Below are 15,890 nucleotides of genomic sequence, written 5' to 3' on the forward strand. Positions count from 1 at the left end.
AGTCTGATAGATAACTTAAGCTAGATAAGTAATTTGTAACCCTATTGTAAAATAAAAGAGAACTAAAGAAATAATAAAACATGGTGTCAGATGTTTAAATACCCACCAAGACATTTGAAGTATTAAACATTCTGTTAAAACTAACTTTGAAAAAAAAAAAAAAAGGAAAATGTATTTAATTAAAAAGATAAAATGGCCGAACAATCTATTCGAGGCCCCAGTGAAATGAATTTTGATGAGCCAGCCAAAATTTGCCCATGTGGAAACAAAAATTTGAAATATTTCTGACTGCGGCAAATAAAAATGGAGAAGGAGAACCTTTAAAAATTGCCCTTTTTCTTCACCATATAGGAGAAAGAGGTATTGAAATATTTAATGCACTTGGACTCCCTGAAAAGCAAAGAACATTAGCAATAGTGATGACGCGCTTTGAAAATTATTGCATTCAAAGGCGTAACACAGTGATGGAGACCTTCAAATTTGGCTCGATAACTCAGAAACAGGATCAATCATTCGTAGAATTTGAAACAAAAGTACGAAATCAAGCAACATTTTGCGAATTCACGTGTTCAGCTGAAGGTTGTAATCAATCGTATATTGACCGAATGATAAAAGATAAAATTATTCTTGGATTGGAAAATAAAAAATTGCGGTCGAAGCTCTTGGAGTCAAGTCAAGATACACTCGAGCAAATAATAGAAAAGTGTAAAATTGCTGAGTTATCCGAAACAAATAAAAAAATACTCAACACCGAGGAAGACGTCATTAAAGTTGAAGCCATTAAAAGTTTTACAGTAAATAAAACTAAGCAGCCGTATGTAAATCGGCATAGAAACACTCAAACATGTGAGATGTGAGCGATGTGGGATGACGTCATCACTACAACATGATAAATTCTGTCCAGCAGTAGTGGAAGGGAGAACATGCAGAATATGTCACAAGCCTGGGCACTTTGCAGTTATGTGCAGGAAAAAATATAGTGGCAGAAGATCAAATAGCAGCAATTATGTACAAGCAGTTGGAGGAGAGGAAAGAGAACAAACAGGTGCAGCAGTAAAATTAACTCAGTCAGTAGATCAACAACGTGCAGCAGCTCAACAACGGGGCATACATTCAGTAAATATTAATAGGCAATATTATGATGACGCAGGTAAACTAAATTTAAAAAAAAAATATTTGTGCTAGAAGTTTAAAATTAATTAAAAATTCGCCTTTTGTTCAAATTTATAACTGTAGACGTATAAGGCCGATCGGCTGGTATGAAGAAATGTTATTTAACAATGTTAAAGTCAATTTCAAATTGGATACGGGTGCTGATGTCAGTTGCTTGCCAATTAAATACATTGAAGAAATGAATTACCTGAAATACGAAATTGTTTGCTTATAATGATAATAAAATCAACTCTATTGGAAAGATAACTTTGCCTTGCGTAGAAAATGTTACTAGATGTATTAGACCTATAGATTTTAAGGTAGTTGGCAGCAAATTTCAGCCCATTCTGGGTCGTGCTGAATGCGAAGCATTGAACTTAATTCAAAGAATTCAAAGAGTACAGAGTAGCGAAGCTGTTGAGCTACCCTCCTCTAAGGATTGTTTTATTAATAGTTTCAGTGATATTTTTGAGGGTCTTAGATGTATTCCAGGCAAATGTTGTATTCACTTAAAGGAAGGATCGGAACCGGTAGTCCACTATAAAAAGAAAATACCTTTCAGTCTTCATGATCGACTTAAGACTCAGCTAGATTTATTGGTAAGCGATAAAGTAATTAGTCAAGTGGAATCCCCAACCGATTGGGTAAACAACCTGCAAATTGTGGAGAAGTCAGATGGCTCTCTACGCTTGTGCTTAGATCCGCGGCCATTGAATGCATGCATTCGCCGTCCACATTTTTCAATTCCAACTGCAGAGTCTATTACTAGTTGACTGTCAGACAAATCAGTGTTTACTGTTATGAATTTGAAAAATGGATTCTGGCAGCTGGAATTGGACGATGAGAGTTCCAATTTGACTACGTTTATAACACCTTTTGGTCGTTATAGGTGGCACAGATTACCATTCGGGAAAAGCAGTGCTCCTGAATTGTTTATGAAAAAAATGGTGCAGTTATTTGGTGATATTCCTGGAGTTGAAATTTACTTTGATGATTTGTTTATTTCTGGTAGAAACTATGTCGAACATGATCAAACACTAAATAAGGTTATTGAAAGGGCAAGGGCAAATAATGTTAAATTTAACATAAATAAAATACAGTATAGGCAGATTGAATTTAAATTTATGGGTAACTCTATATCTAAAGGCAGTATAAAGCCAAACGATAAGTATTTAGTGGCCATAACAGAACTACCAATACCCGAAGATAAAAAAGGAGTTATGAGATTATTAGGAGTTTGTAAATATCTTGACAAATACATACCCCAATCTTTCAATCGTAACATCCAAGTTAAGAGATCTTACCAAATTAGGTTCAAAATGGCAATGGACCGAAGAACATCAAAATGAGTTTAATAATTTAAAAAATAGATTTACCCAGGCACTAGTTTTGCGTGTGTTTGATCCAAACGAACCTCTCGTCATTCAAGCTGATGCTTCCAAAGATGGGGTAGGATGTGTTTTGTTACAGGGTGGGCAGCCAATAGCTTTTGCATCACGAAGTTTTTTCGAAAAGTGAGCAAAAATGGGCCCAAATTGAAAAAGAACTCCTGGCCATTGTTGTAGCTTGTGAAAAGTGTAATTTTTATGTTTATGGCCGTGAGGTTGAGGTTCATTCGGATCATAAACCACTTAAGACTCTTGTGAAGAGGCAACTAGATGAAGTTACAGTTAGATTACAACGCATGTTTATGTTTATGTATTTAAAAGCAGCAGAGGAAGAGAAAGTTAAATTAAATTATGTTAAACATAGCATTGTTAGTAAAGTATGTATGTCTGACAAAATCAAACTCAAGTATCAGGTAGCTACCAGGGAAGATCGATGCCTTAGTAAGATCCTTGAATATCAAGCAAATGAGTTGCCAAATTACAAAAAACTTAGCTTAGATTGTAAGAAATTTCACAAAATAAAATTTGAGTTAAGTGTTAATGATGAACTTTTATTCTTTGGGGATAAATTGGTTGTACCGTTCAGGCTTAGAGATCAGGTCATTAAGATGTTGCATGAGTCTCATTTAGGCATAGAAAAAACACGAATGCGTGCGCGAAGACTGTTCTACTGGCCAGGTATGTGGAGAGACATTGAAGAAAATATTAAAAGGTGTCGAATTTTTGAAAAATTCAGGTATTATAATCCAAAAGAGCCACTTAAATAGCAGGTTTCACCAGAGTTTGCTTGGGAAAAAATCTCAATGGATATATTCGAGCATGGAGGAAGATCATATTTGTGCGTATTCGATGCGTACTCTAATTGGTTGTGCGTTGAAAAGCTTCGAGAAAAATCAATTGATCACATTATAAATAGAATAAAATCTCAATTATTTGTGAAGTTTGGGGTTCCACTTGAAATCCGATCGGATAACAATCCGTTTAACAGCCGTAAGTTCAGGGATTTTGCGGAAGAATTCAATGTTAGACTTGTGTTTTCAAGTCCACGTTATCCTCAGAGCAATAGCTTAACAGGAAAGGAGTGGCGATTGCTAAACGAATTTTAAAAAAGTGCTTCGAGGAGGGTATGGAAAAAGATTTTCTGTATCGAAAACTAGAATATAATGCTACGCCGTTGGCAAATATGTTGCTGTCACCTGCACAACTTTTCAACTACAATCAACTTAAAACCACATAATATAAAGGAAATTCAAAACCCCTATCCAATTTGAATCAGAATGATAAAATTATGTTTAAAAAAGATGAAAAAGATTGGTTGTATGGAACTATTTCTAAAAAAGTAAATGATAGGTCATATATAGTTAATGATAGTGAAGATAATAAGTTTAGAAGAAATAGACGCCACATTAGATGTTCACTTAATAAAGCGCCTTCAAACTTATTAAATGATGATATCTATACCGGCAACGGCAATAATCACTGTTATGAAACTATTGAAATAGGTTCTTCCGAAAAAAAAAAAGACATGGAAGGAGGTCCCTTCAGTGATAATGTTGTCGATGTCGAAACAGACGTAACCGATCGGCCAAGCAATATTGTAACAAGATCAGAAAGAGTTGTAAGAGCACCGGAGCGTTATGGCTATTAGGTGTTTTTTATTAAAAGTAACTTAAAATTCTTATTTATTATTTTTGCGTCATCTTAAAAAAAATGAAAAAAAGAAGCATGTAAGATTAATATTGTACATTAGAATATAATACTCACTGTACAGTCTGTCCTGTCATCTGGCAATACCTTTTTTATCTACTTAAGTTCAAGTTATATGTGTCATATTCATATTCACCACATGAAGAAAAAAGAGGATGAGCGCGGCGATGACATGGCAGTCTGATAGATAACTTAAGCTAGATAAGTAAATTGTAACCTAATTGAACTAAAGAAATAATAAAACAATCTTGGGCAAGGATCAACGAACGCAAACAGTTAAGAGCTCGAATAACTGCTGCACAAGTTGAAAAAAGAAATAAGCTAGAATCCTCGTACAACTCGAAAATAAAGAGAGGTTCACCGCAGTGTGCCCCGTGACAAGCGTAACTACATGAACGCATTGGCGCAAGAAGCAGAAGATGCTGCAAACAGGTGTGACAGCAGGACCGTTTACAGAATAACCAAAGAGCCGGCCGGTGCACACAGCTCAAAGCAACACCTTGTGAAAGAAGAAGACGGTACTGTGATAAGTTCGGCGGATGAGCAAGTCAGAAGGTGGAAAGAACACTTTTCCTCGGTTTTAAACTAATTGCAAGCAACGTGTAGCCGATGCCTTCTGAAGCGCCTGAACATACAAATTCCCGAATCCACACCGCACCTTCCAGTAAAGATGAGATCGTTACCACAATTAAAACACTTAAGAACAACAAAGTGGTATCACTTGATAGAATTCCAGCAGAGCTTTTACAAGCAACGCCAACGTCATCAAGCGAACTACTTCATCCACTAATAAAAGAAACCTGGATCACCGAAAACTTCCCCGATGTGTGGAAAAAGAAAATAATTGCCAAATTTAAAAAAAGTGTGAAAACTGGAGAGAGAACCGCGTTCTAGCTACCGTTGCCAAAATAGTAGCAAAAGTCATATTGGAACTCATCAGAGAACACCTTGAGGCCACACTCGATGCCCAACAAGCAGGATTCCGCGCTGGATCCTACTGTATTGATCACATCAACACCCTGCGGACCATAAGTGAGCAGTGCGTTGAATATCGAGCACCAATACACTTACTGTACATCGATTTCGAGAAGGCCTTTGATAGGGTCAACAGGGAGCGGAGGAAAGGCAGTCCAGAAAAACAAATTTCTATTATAAAGGCAACATATAATGGATCCAAGTGTCACGTTCTGTACGATGGTAGGTTCACAGAGAATTTTGAAATCTATAGCAAAAATGTTACAAGAAGAGAGAGAGCTGGACGACCGAGAAGCACATGCACAGTCGAGGCAGAAAGTTTTTCTGATCTGGTTCCACTTCAATGCCGAGCTTAATGGTTGTAACCATATCATCTTCGTTAAAGATTGCATACCGTTCTTGATCTCCGGAATCGTTTTCCCCAAATAATTGACCAACAATTATATGTGAGTACTAGCAAAACCATTATTTTGAACAGCAGCAGCTTAGAAGAAGCCTCTATTTATAAAAGAGCTGGCTGGTGACCTTACAGTAATTACCAGTTTAACGATTAAAGAAATGAAATTGATTATAATATTATAAGGAAAATATTTGGAGACAAAACGAAGCCTTGTGGAATAACAACATTTATTTTAAGAATTTGAGACTTGGAAATATCCAGTAGAACTTGCCTTTTGTCTATTTTACGCAATCGAAACTTCTAATCCAGTGTTCAGAGCTCAAAACAAAACCCACTGAAATATATACATGCTTCCCTGTTGACCCCGGATGAAGGCCAGCTTCTAAGGTGGAAGGAAAAATTCGTTTCGGTCGTAAGCCATTTGTTCGTGAGCAGCTTACATTTTCTGAACTGCTTTATGCACCAAATTCCCAAATACGCACCGGAGAACAACAAAGCGGTAGGGCTGAATAGGATTAACGCAGAGTTGTTTCAAGCAGCATCAAGCTCATCGTCAAGCTCGCTGCAACCGATTCTTAGAGTACCATGGGTCTCTGAACGATAAAGTTTAGAGTGCGTGGAGAGGTATTTGCGTTGTGCTGGCAGTCGCCAAAATAGTAGCAAATTCCTTTAGAACGTGTACGAGAACACATTCCGCACTGGATTCTTCTGAGTTGAAAACATCAACAATCAACACCTTGAGGATCATTATCGTATAATGGGTTAAATATTGATCACCACTTTACCTGCTGTTCACCGAATTGAAAAAGACTTTTCACATAGTCAACAAGGAGTTTATCAAAACGCAACAATACTTCTGTGGGTTGGGTTCATCTTTATTTTTGAACAACGTTGATCAGACTATCGTCACTGGTTACTGCTATAACTCGGCTTAAATTTGATGATATGGCGACCAACAATAATTTGTTACAAAAACAACACTACGTGCAATTTAATTCTTGAACTTGTCACCGAGATCGTGAGATCTTACTCCGTTTAAATTTTGTCCGCGGATTAAGGATAATTTATGGTTCAGAAATAAGAAATTTTAATTATGTTTTTCAACATCTTGAATCTTGAATTTAAATACAAAGCTATAAATCACTAAATAAAAGACAACATAGATTTCTGTTAACTTTATTGACGTAAAAATCTGAACAAAACTACGACTTCCTAGGAATTTCATGCTCCTTCTGACTTCAATTAAAGAATTGACTCCCTGTATCCTTACACTGAAATCGTTATTACGGGCGATTTCAATGTTCAAAATTCTTTCGTGGCTTCTCTTTTCGAGCCAGAAAACACCCAAAGATTGTTTGCTGAGATTTTTGCTGCGTTTAACCATGAGCCTACTCGAATATCGGATGTTAATGGTGGAACACAATCAGTGTGTTGACGCCCTTATGCACAACGAACCGTAATGTCATATCTTCTTATTTCTGGAGTCAAGCAAATCAAGTTAGAGAAAGAGCGCCCAAGAGAACCGTTTAAAGAATGAAAAAACCAACTGGGCTGGTCTCAATAATTTCTTCAGGATCTTTGAAAAATGCTAAAATATCCAAAAAGCAGTAAGAATAGTTGATCAATTGTAAAAGAATATGAAGAATTCTTCTTCTTTCTCGGACTCTACCCTTGTTGTAAATGATATACCTTTAGTTAGCTCTATTAGGAAAGCTCACATATTTGCAAGTCACTTGTTTAATTATTTCAGTTCAAGAAAGAGTTAATATTCTATGGGACCAATATTTGTTTGTACTTGTACTGTGGTGAGAGTCCAAAAATATATCAACATTCAAAAATCACCCATACTAAAACCACTGGTCCACTGGTGATCTAATGTTTCATCTCACCGAAAAGTAGAATAAATCCTTACGCGCTTTGGTAGAAAGCTGCAAGCTCTACTATTTGACTCGAAGCTTCGTCGCAGTGGATTAACAATAACATTTGCCACTCCTTAATTCTTAGGTATTTAAATTCAATTCCAAAACACACAGACTACATCATCCCCCAACTGCAATTCGACAGAAATTCCATACCTTCCAGATCTTTCTAAAAGGATAGGGCGTTCATGGAAGGCGAGTAATTCCATTTTTATACAGATGGTTCCAAAATAAAAGAAGGGGTTGGTGGAGGTTTGTAATGTGAACCACTGAAATTAAGTCTGTCATTCCGCCTTTCCAATCATTCTAGAGTGTTTCAGGCTGAACTTTTGGCTATAAAAGAAATCATGTCCTGGCTTAAAAACAACGTGATATCTACATTTGATATTCGTAATTCCTCAGATAGTCAGGCCGCTTTCAAATCCCTAGACTCTGTCTCTACAAGCTCTATAACAGTCAAAAAATGTCAATCATCTCTAATGAAGATGACACAACAGTTTAATATTCACCTTTGCTGGATGCCAGGCCATTCTAGCACGTTTGTAAAATGCTGGCATACCAATCGCTACTTGTAAACTATTGCTAAACCCTGTGAAGAAGGCTAACACCAGGTGAACCAACGTCACAAAACACATCTGGCCCACACTTGATTTAAAGTGCTCAAGGTGCTTGCTATCTCTAAGCAGATCGCATGTAAGCTCGATAATAGGTGTCACAACCGGACACTGTCTAATAAGAAAGCAAGCTACGCGGATAGGCGTATTCTCAAATGATCTTTGCAGAAGCTGTATTGACGAAGAGGAAGAGGAGGAAACAGTTCTTCACCTTTTCTGCACATGTCATGCTCTAGCGCAAAAACACAAGAGTTACCTAGAGGAATTCTTTTACAACGATCTAAACGATTTAAATAATATTAGCGTAATCAGCCTCTCACGTTTTGTGAGGGACTCAAACTGGTTTCATTGAGCTTAGGACAGCCAGTTTAACCTAATCTAACCTTTGTAGAAAGTAAGATTATTGCACTTTATATTTCAAAGTATTATCTCTTATCAAAAATACTTGCTTTCGGTAGCAATAGATCTTCGTTAAACAGAAGCGGTCTTGGACGGCATCCTGTCCGACACCTGCAATGATGGTGTGCCCCATGGCTCCGTTCCTTTTCCGACACTATTTCTCATATTTTAACATGATCTCCTATCTCCAACTTCTAATCCAATGCACTGACGATAGAAGTCTTAGCTTTTCATATATGTTTTCAGAATCATAATCCTCTTCTTTGGATGTGAACTGGAAGTTCAGAGATCCATTTTCGAGTCGTACTACGCGAATGTGGTAAACCTTGCAAAGCTCTATCTTTCCCTGTCATTGCAAGTTACAAAAAAACCTTTGAGTGTACGCTGATTATAAAAAAAAAGTTTAACTTAGTTTAAAATTAATTTTGTACTTACTTTTCATCGGTGAATCAATACTTCTCAACGCCCTTCACTTAATCAAAGCAATTAAGGGCATTATTCCACTCTGTCAAAAAATAATTAAAATCGAACAAAATACAAAATTTATTTAGTTAATCTAATTTATTCTTAAAAAAACAAAAATTTTATTGCAACAATGTTCCAATTATGTATATTTTTACAAAATGTTATGTTAGTTTTACCTGAGGCTATTCAATACTTCAAAAAACAAAATGGTGGCAGACTATGAGTCATGGGTATGGTTAATAGATTGGTTTGTCGGACATAAAATTACATATAGTTAAAACTATTATACAAAACATTGATTAATTCATAGAAAATAACAACAATTCTATATTTCTACTGTGGTGCAATTAAATGGAATGGAATTTGCTTCGACACTGGACTGGACACTGTTTAAATTTCTACGCTCTTAAATTCTAGATGATTTTTGTGTTTATTGAAATAAAAAATTATTAAAATTAAAAAAATGTTTGAACTTTTTTGGCCAAAAAGCCAAACCACTGACAGTTGCCCCATTTAGACCTCAGTGGATTTGGTATTTTGTGGACTGGGAGTGGAGGATATAAGTGGCAAGCCGACATCTTGTGTCAAATTATTGGGGACATTCGGTGGTGATGGAGCGAGTCTATTAAAGAACTTTGAAGGACCTGCTGATGGCAGAACGGGTACTCCTCCAAATCGATTGCCAACACCACTTGCACTGCTATTGCGATCAAGTCCACTGAACGTTGGGCTATATTCACCGCTGTCAGGTCCAGAACGTGGCTCCATATCCCGCCTTTGATACGCCGGCACAGCTTGATCTTCCTCTTCGATGGCATCATCGGCCCCACCCGTTGACCGCAATGACCGACGCCCCGCCTGTTTGGGTCGCTCACCTAATTTATTAACGTATTGAATATCCTTAGCAATTTTCGAATCTTTAAACTCACTTCCTTCCGATGAGGTCACGTCCTCGTCGTCCAGATCCCATTTCTTAGCTGGAAAATCAATGTTTGGTTTACCGGCTAGCGGTTCATGCGTTCGATAAACTTTTTCATACGACCTACTTTTTTTCAAAGTGTCCGATGGTTCAGTATCGCTGTCGTCACTTTGGATGTTTCGTAAATTAACACGTGATCCGGCTCTGGAACGGGGTAGGCTCATTTTCCATGATGGATCGTCCTTGAGTTGTTTCTGGCGATAGCGATAGACACAACAAACGATGCAGAGCATCATGGGGAGGATGACGAGGAGAATAATGCCAATTGCAATGAAAGCGATGCGACGTGAGTAGTAGACTTCACCTGTGAGCAATTATAATTATATAAAGATAATATTTTTACACAATATACATGAAGATTTAAAAGAAGAAATTTAATTGGCGCCCAATGTGGGACCTTTTTTCGTATTACCATAAATGGTAGGTATTAATCGGTGATGCTTTAAATTAATTTGAATGGCAAAAATCAAGATATTAAAATAAAATTACGCCATTATGGAAATATGTAAATACAAAAATACGTATACGATATATTAAGGACCTGATTTGCAAGGATATTTTATTGAATGATTTAAATCATTGAATTGAATAAGTGATTTAAATTGGACGAAATTATTTTCAGCACATACATATATTCGTAGGCATGGCATATGAGTGTATGTGTGTAGTCAGAAAAAGGGTGCTTTTTTAAACGTGACGTGTGTTATTGTATTTTATATCAAATGTAGATAAATGAGTAGGGGTTGAATTGGGGAGGGTTGGGTGTGCTCTGTGTTATGATACACAATGCAAAGGAAGCTGGCTTATCAACCATAAGAATTTCGTTTTTTATTTTCTTTTTGTAATGGAAAATTGATGGGATTATAAAAGGTAGTTGATATAATTCTTTCTTTTTTTTGTTGGAAATGTGAGTAAAATGTGACAGCTCTAAGTAAACGCATGAAAATATTAGGCTAGAAAAACGTGACCCATCAAACTCAAAAAGAGTAGAATGAATCAGAAGAAAAAAATAAAACTGTATCTGATGCGAATGAGTCCTTTAGGCAATAATTTTATTGGAATTCTATACAAACATACATATATATTATTTTTATAACCTTACTCAGGATTTTTTTCTGATAAGAGAAACATTTTCCATGGAACGCAGCATGTGCTTTAAAAGAATGATGTATGTAGGTTTCTCGATAGATGCTAACGTGTTTGAATACAAATCAAAAATACCTAACTTAGTTTCGAGCACTTAGAACACGAAAGTTTCGCGTGAATGTGAATCGTATAAGAAATACATTTTCATTTTAATTTAAAAAACGCAATTTATTAGAAAAACGTGGAATTTTGTAAAAGACGTACACACATAAATAATTTCAAAACTCTGAGACAAATTGGTTTGAATATTTTAGAACAAATTGTATTTTGGATTTGAGTTTCTTTGAAAATTAAAAAAATTTGAATTTCATTCGAAGATTTGGATTTGCATCAACATTTTTTATGAATGTTCAGAACCTTTCTTTTTTTATACTTCAATAACATTGTTTACAGCGATTAAAAAACAATTTTTCCAAAAACCAATAATGTAATTTTTTGAAGGTAAATTTGTATCAATAATGAAAATGTTAAAAATCTACAATTCCAATCGTTTGCCATTTGTTTTTTACAAATATTCGGATGATTGTAAACGATTTGAAGTTCAGCCGCAAAGTGCCAACATAGCCTTAAGCAACTGTCTAAGTTGTCACTGAAAACAACTGCTGTTAAAATATTAAGCAAGATGTTACATTAAAAGCCGGTCGGCCAAAAACAACCCGCTGAGTTTGCTTATTCGATGCTATAAATATTGTCTTGAGATTCAGATACTTGACAAAATCTATACAATCTTTTTGGAAGGCAATTTTTGATAATAAGCCAAATCATAATAAGATCTTAACAAGGAAGACGTTTTTATCGGTATATTTCCGATGAGCAGTTTTGCGAATGAAGCTTTAATTCTTAAAGTTTTAACTTTCTTCTAAATCTTTCATCTGTTTATAAAAAAAGGCAATGGAATGATACACGCTTCAGCAATAAATTAACTAAAAAACGTTTTAAATTAGTCTTAGTCTTAGTCTTAGTCTTAGTCTTAGTCTTAGTCTTAGTCTTAGTCTTAGTCTTAGTCTTAGTCTTAGTCTTAGTCTTAGTCTTAGTCTTAGTCTTAGTCTTAGTCTTAGTCTTAGTCTTAGTCTTAGTCTTAGTCTTAGTCTTAGTCTTAGTCTTAGTCTTAGTCTTAGTCTTAGTCTTAGTCTTAGTCTTAGTCTTAGTCTTAGTCTTAGTCTTAGTCTTAGTCTTAGTCTTAGTCTTAGTCTTAGTCTTAGTCTTAGTCTTAGTCTTAGTCTTAGTCTTAGTCTTAGTCTTAGTCTTAGTCTTAGTCTTAGTCTTAGTCTTAGTCTTAGTCTTAGTCTTAGTCTTAGTCTTAGTCTTAGTCTTAGTCTTAGTCTTAGTCTTAGTCTTAGTCTTAGTCTTAGTCTTAGTCTTAGTCTTAGTCTTAGTCTTAGTCTTAGTCTTAGTCTTAGTCTTAGTCTTAGTCTTAGTCTTAGTCTTAGTCTTAGTCTTAGTCTTAGTCTTAGTCTTAGTCTTAGTCTTAGTCTTAGTCTTAGTCTTAGTCTTAGTCTTAGTCTTAGTCTTAGTCTTAGTCTTAGTCTTAGTCTTAGTCTTAGTCTTAGTCTTAGTCTTAGTCTTAGTCTTAGTCTTAGTCTTAGTCTTAGTCTTAGTCTTAGTCTTAGTCTTAGTCTTAGTCTTAGTCTTAGTCTTAGTCTTAGTCTTAGTCTTAGTCTTAGTCTTAGTCTTAGTCTTAGTCTTAGTCTTAGTCTTAGTCTTAGTCTTAGTCTTAGTCTTAGTCTTAGTCTTAGTCTTAGTCTTAGTCTTAGTCTTAGTCTTAGTCTTAGTCTTAGTCTTAGTCTTAGTCTTAGTCTTAGTCTTAGTCTTAGTCTTAGTCTTAGTCTTAGTCTTAGTCTTAGTCTTAGTCTTAGTCTTAGTCTTAGTCTTAGTCTTAGTCTTAGTCTTAGTCTTAGTCTTAGTCTTAGTCTTAGTCTTAGTCTTAGTCTTAGTCTTAGTCTTAGTCTTAGTCTTAGTCTTAGTCTTAGTCTTAGTCTTAGTCTTAGTCTTAGTCTTAGTCTTAGTCTTAGTCTTAGTCTTAGTCTTAGTCTTAGTCTTAGTCTTAGTCTTAGTCTTAGTCTTAGTCTTAGTCTTAGTCTTAGTCTTAGTCTTAGTCTTAGTCTTAGTCTTAGTCTTAGTCTTAGTCTTAGTCTTAGTCTTAGTCTTAGTCTTAGTCTTAGTCTTAGTCTTAGTCTTAGTCTTAGTCTTAGTCTTAGTCTTAGTCTTAGTCTTAGTCTTAGTCTTAGTCTTAGTCTTAGTCTTAGTCTTAGTCTTAGTCTTAGTCTTAGTCTTAGTCTTAGTCTTAGTCTTAGTCTTAGTCTTAGTCTTAGTCTTAGTCTTAGTCTTAGTCTTAGTCTTAGTCTTAGTCTTAGTCTTAGTCTTAGTCTTAGTCTTAGTCTTAGTCTTAGTCTTAGTCTTAGTCTTAGTCTTAGTCTTAGTCTTAGTCTTAGTCTTAGTCTTAGTCTTAGTCTTAGTCTTAGTCTTAGTCTTAGTCTTAGTCTTAGTCTTAGTCTTAGTCTTAGTCTTAGTCTTAGTCTTAGTCTTAGTCTTAGTCTTAGTCTTAGTCTTAGTCTTAGTCTTAGTCTTAGTCTTAGTCTTAGTCTTAGTCTTAGTCTTAGTCTTAGTCTTAGTCTTAGTCTTAGTCTTAGTCTTAGTCTTAGTCTTAGTCTTAATCTTAGTTCCAATCAATTTGACTATAACCAATTATTCTCCTTAAAATTCTCTTCTTTTGACATAAGGATTAGTCATCCTAATTTCTATTCAAAAAACTATAAAGAAGATGACTATAAATGGATAAATGGAGCATGAATTTGCATAAATAAAATGAAGTTTTCATCATGAATATAGTATTTTTGTTATTAAAAATAATTTCCCAAAAATATAAATAAACATGAACTTGAAAAAACAACTCACGTAAACATTCAGTGTATCCATATTCCGGCATATTCCACAAGCCCATCGAATTACACTCACGCCTCTGATCGCCCATCAACACGAAACCCTCATTACACTCGAATGCCACTTTAGCTCCAGGGGTAAAATCAAAACTCAGCTTCCTTCCGAAACGTGGTGTTTCCAACACTCCACAAGACAACACTCGCCTAAATTAGACACACAAAAAAAAATCTCATTATTTCCGGATCCGTCGGATTAATTCAACTCTATTCGAGAAATGGAATATTTTTGGTATAAGCATTTGCTCGTCCCGCTTACTGTGCATTGAGTGTTTGAATGTTAATTATGCTGTCATAGTAGTTCTTGGTGAAATGCGCCAAATCCCTATTCAAAGTCATTCCGTAGTCATAGCGACACTGATAGCTTTCGCCACACAACTCGGTGGCTCTTTCCACATCATGGGAACGATTTGAGGGTAAAAAGTCAATCGGTTCTCTGATATAGTTCGGGACAAATGAGGTATTAGTGAAATAGCTTGCCGTTCGACCGAACTCTCTTGTGAACAAGGCAGCCCCAACGTTTGGTGTATCTCGGTCGTAGAGTATCCATTTTAGCCCGAATTCCTTTTGAACAGCATCCAGATTGTTAATATTCAAATTGAGCACCCTACCATCGGGTAGAGTGAAGTCGTCCTGTGGATCGAAACTCCAATTGCCAAAAAGTCCTGCGGTCTTATTCTAAAGGAGGGTACAAATGCAAAAATCTTATATTAGACTGGAAATGGAATAAAATAAACACACAAGACCCTTGCGGGATGCGGACATACCACAAACGACCATGGCAGATAAACCCTGCCGGTCATGAATCCTTGATTCTCTATCACCTCCACACCCACACCCGAGGAGAACATTACAACTACTTCGGACTGATTGAGGAGATAGGTTGGAGTGTAGACCGTGACCCCGTGGAAGTGCTGGAATTTCAAACTGGGACGGTCAAAGTAGATCCGCCGGCCATCGGCAAACACGTCCAAACGGTATCGCCATTGTGCGTCTCGGGGCCGAATACGGACCTCGATGGTTGTCGAAGTGTTGCCCCTCATAGCGACAGACGTTAGTTGCGTTGCCATTACGTTACCATACATGTTCTTGGGCAATTGTTCGAAACGTCCTTGGACTTCGAATTTCTCGTCGTGGTTGGATCCCTTGGCCAGGACGAATTCTCCCATGCCGTTGAAGGTATATTGCGTGCCATCGAATGTAATTAAATGCGGGTCACCAAATACTCCGGCGACTCCTGGCGCCTGATATGCAACGCAATCTTGCGAAGGACGTCTTTCGAATCGATAAGTTTCACAGCCGACCGCTTGCTCCTCCTGCCACATGCAGCACGAGTAAAAGGGACGCATATCGTGGAACCATGAGGACAAAGTTGGCACTTTGCTGGCCTCGTTCCATGGCATCTTGCCCATGTTATGGTTGCGGCGGGGACGGGAACCCCACATTTGGTCGTAGGACAGCATAAGGTAGCCATATCGGTCATAGCAGCATTGTTGCTCGGCTCCTTGGTCCCTGTGTATATATAAGGACATAAAGGAAGAAAATCACGTTTATAAAATAATATCTTTATCTGGGTTTATGTGATGCGAAGGAGAATTTCACCAAGTTGACACAAACATTTAAAGTTCCGTCTATTGTTCTCTGACTGAGAAATTACTTCCAGAAGAAATGCCGTTACAAGACTCATGGTAAATTTGTTATTATTTAAGAATCTTATTGACTTGATAAGTTTAAACCAAAATTCATTCCACACAAAGTGAAATTTTTATCCGTTTGAATGTTTAAATGTTCTTAAGGCGGGTTGTACAAA

General features: G+C 36.4%; 1 protein-coding gene across 4 annotated transcripts in view; it reads right to left on the reverse strand.

Moving 5' to 3' along the window:
* The window catches only part of LOC129940483 (protein mesh), a 117,815-nt gene that overhangs the window by 6,972 nt on the left and 94,953 nt on the right, over positions 1-15,890 (reverse strand). For 2 of the 4 annotated variants that reach the window (XM_056048834.1, XM_056048835.1), the window contains exons 12-16: positions 14,848-15,592; positions 14,340-14,758; positions 14,040-14,227; positions 9,949-10,302; positions 9,080-9,894 (exon numbers count right to left, since the gene is read on the reverse strand). In XM_056048834.1, the coding sequence (XP_055904809.1) occupies positions 9,533-9,894; positions 9,949-10,302; positions 14,040-14,227; positions 14,340-14,758; positions 14,848-15,592 (2,068 nt within the window). In that variant the 3' untranslated portion in view covers positions 9,080-9,532. Of the gene's footprint in view, positions 1-9,079; positions 9,895-9,948; positions 10,303-14,039; positions 14,228-14,339; positions 14,759-14,847; positions 15,593-15,890 lie in introns of those variants that run through there. The other 2 variants (XM_056048836.1, XM_056048837.1) reach the window with 2 other exon arrangements.

This window comes from Eupeodes corollae, chromosome 1, assembly GCF_945859685.1.
Source record: "Eupeodes corollae chromosome 1, idEupCoro1.1, whole genome shotgun sequence".
Classification (NCBI taxonomy): domain Eukaryota; kingdom Metazoa; phylum Arthropoda; class Insecta; order Diptera; family Syrphidae; genus Eupeodes; species Eupeodes corollae.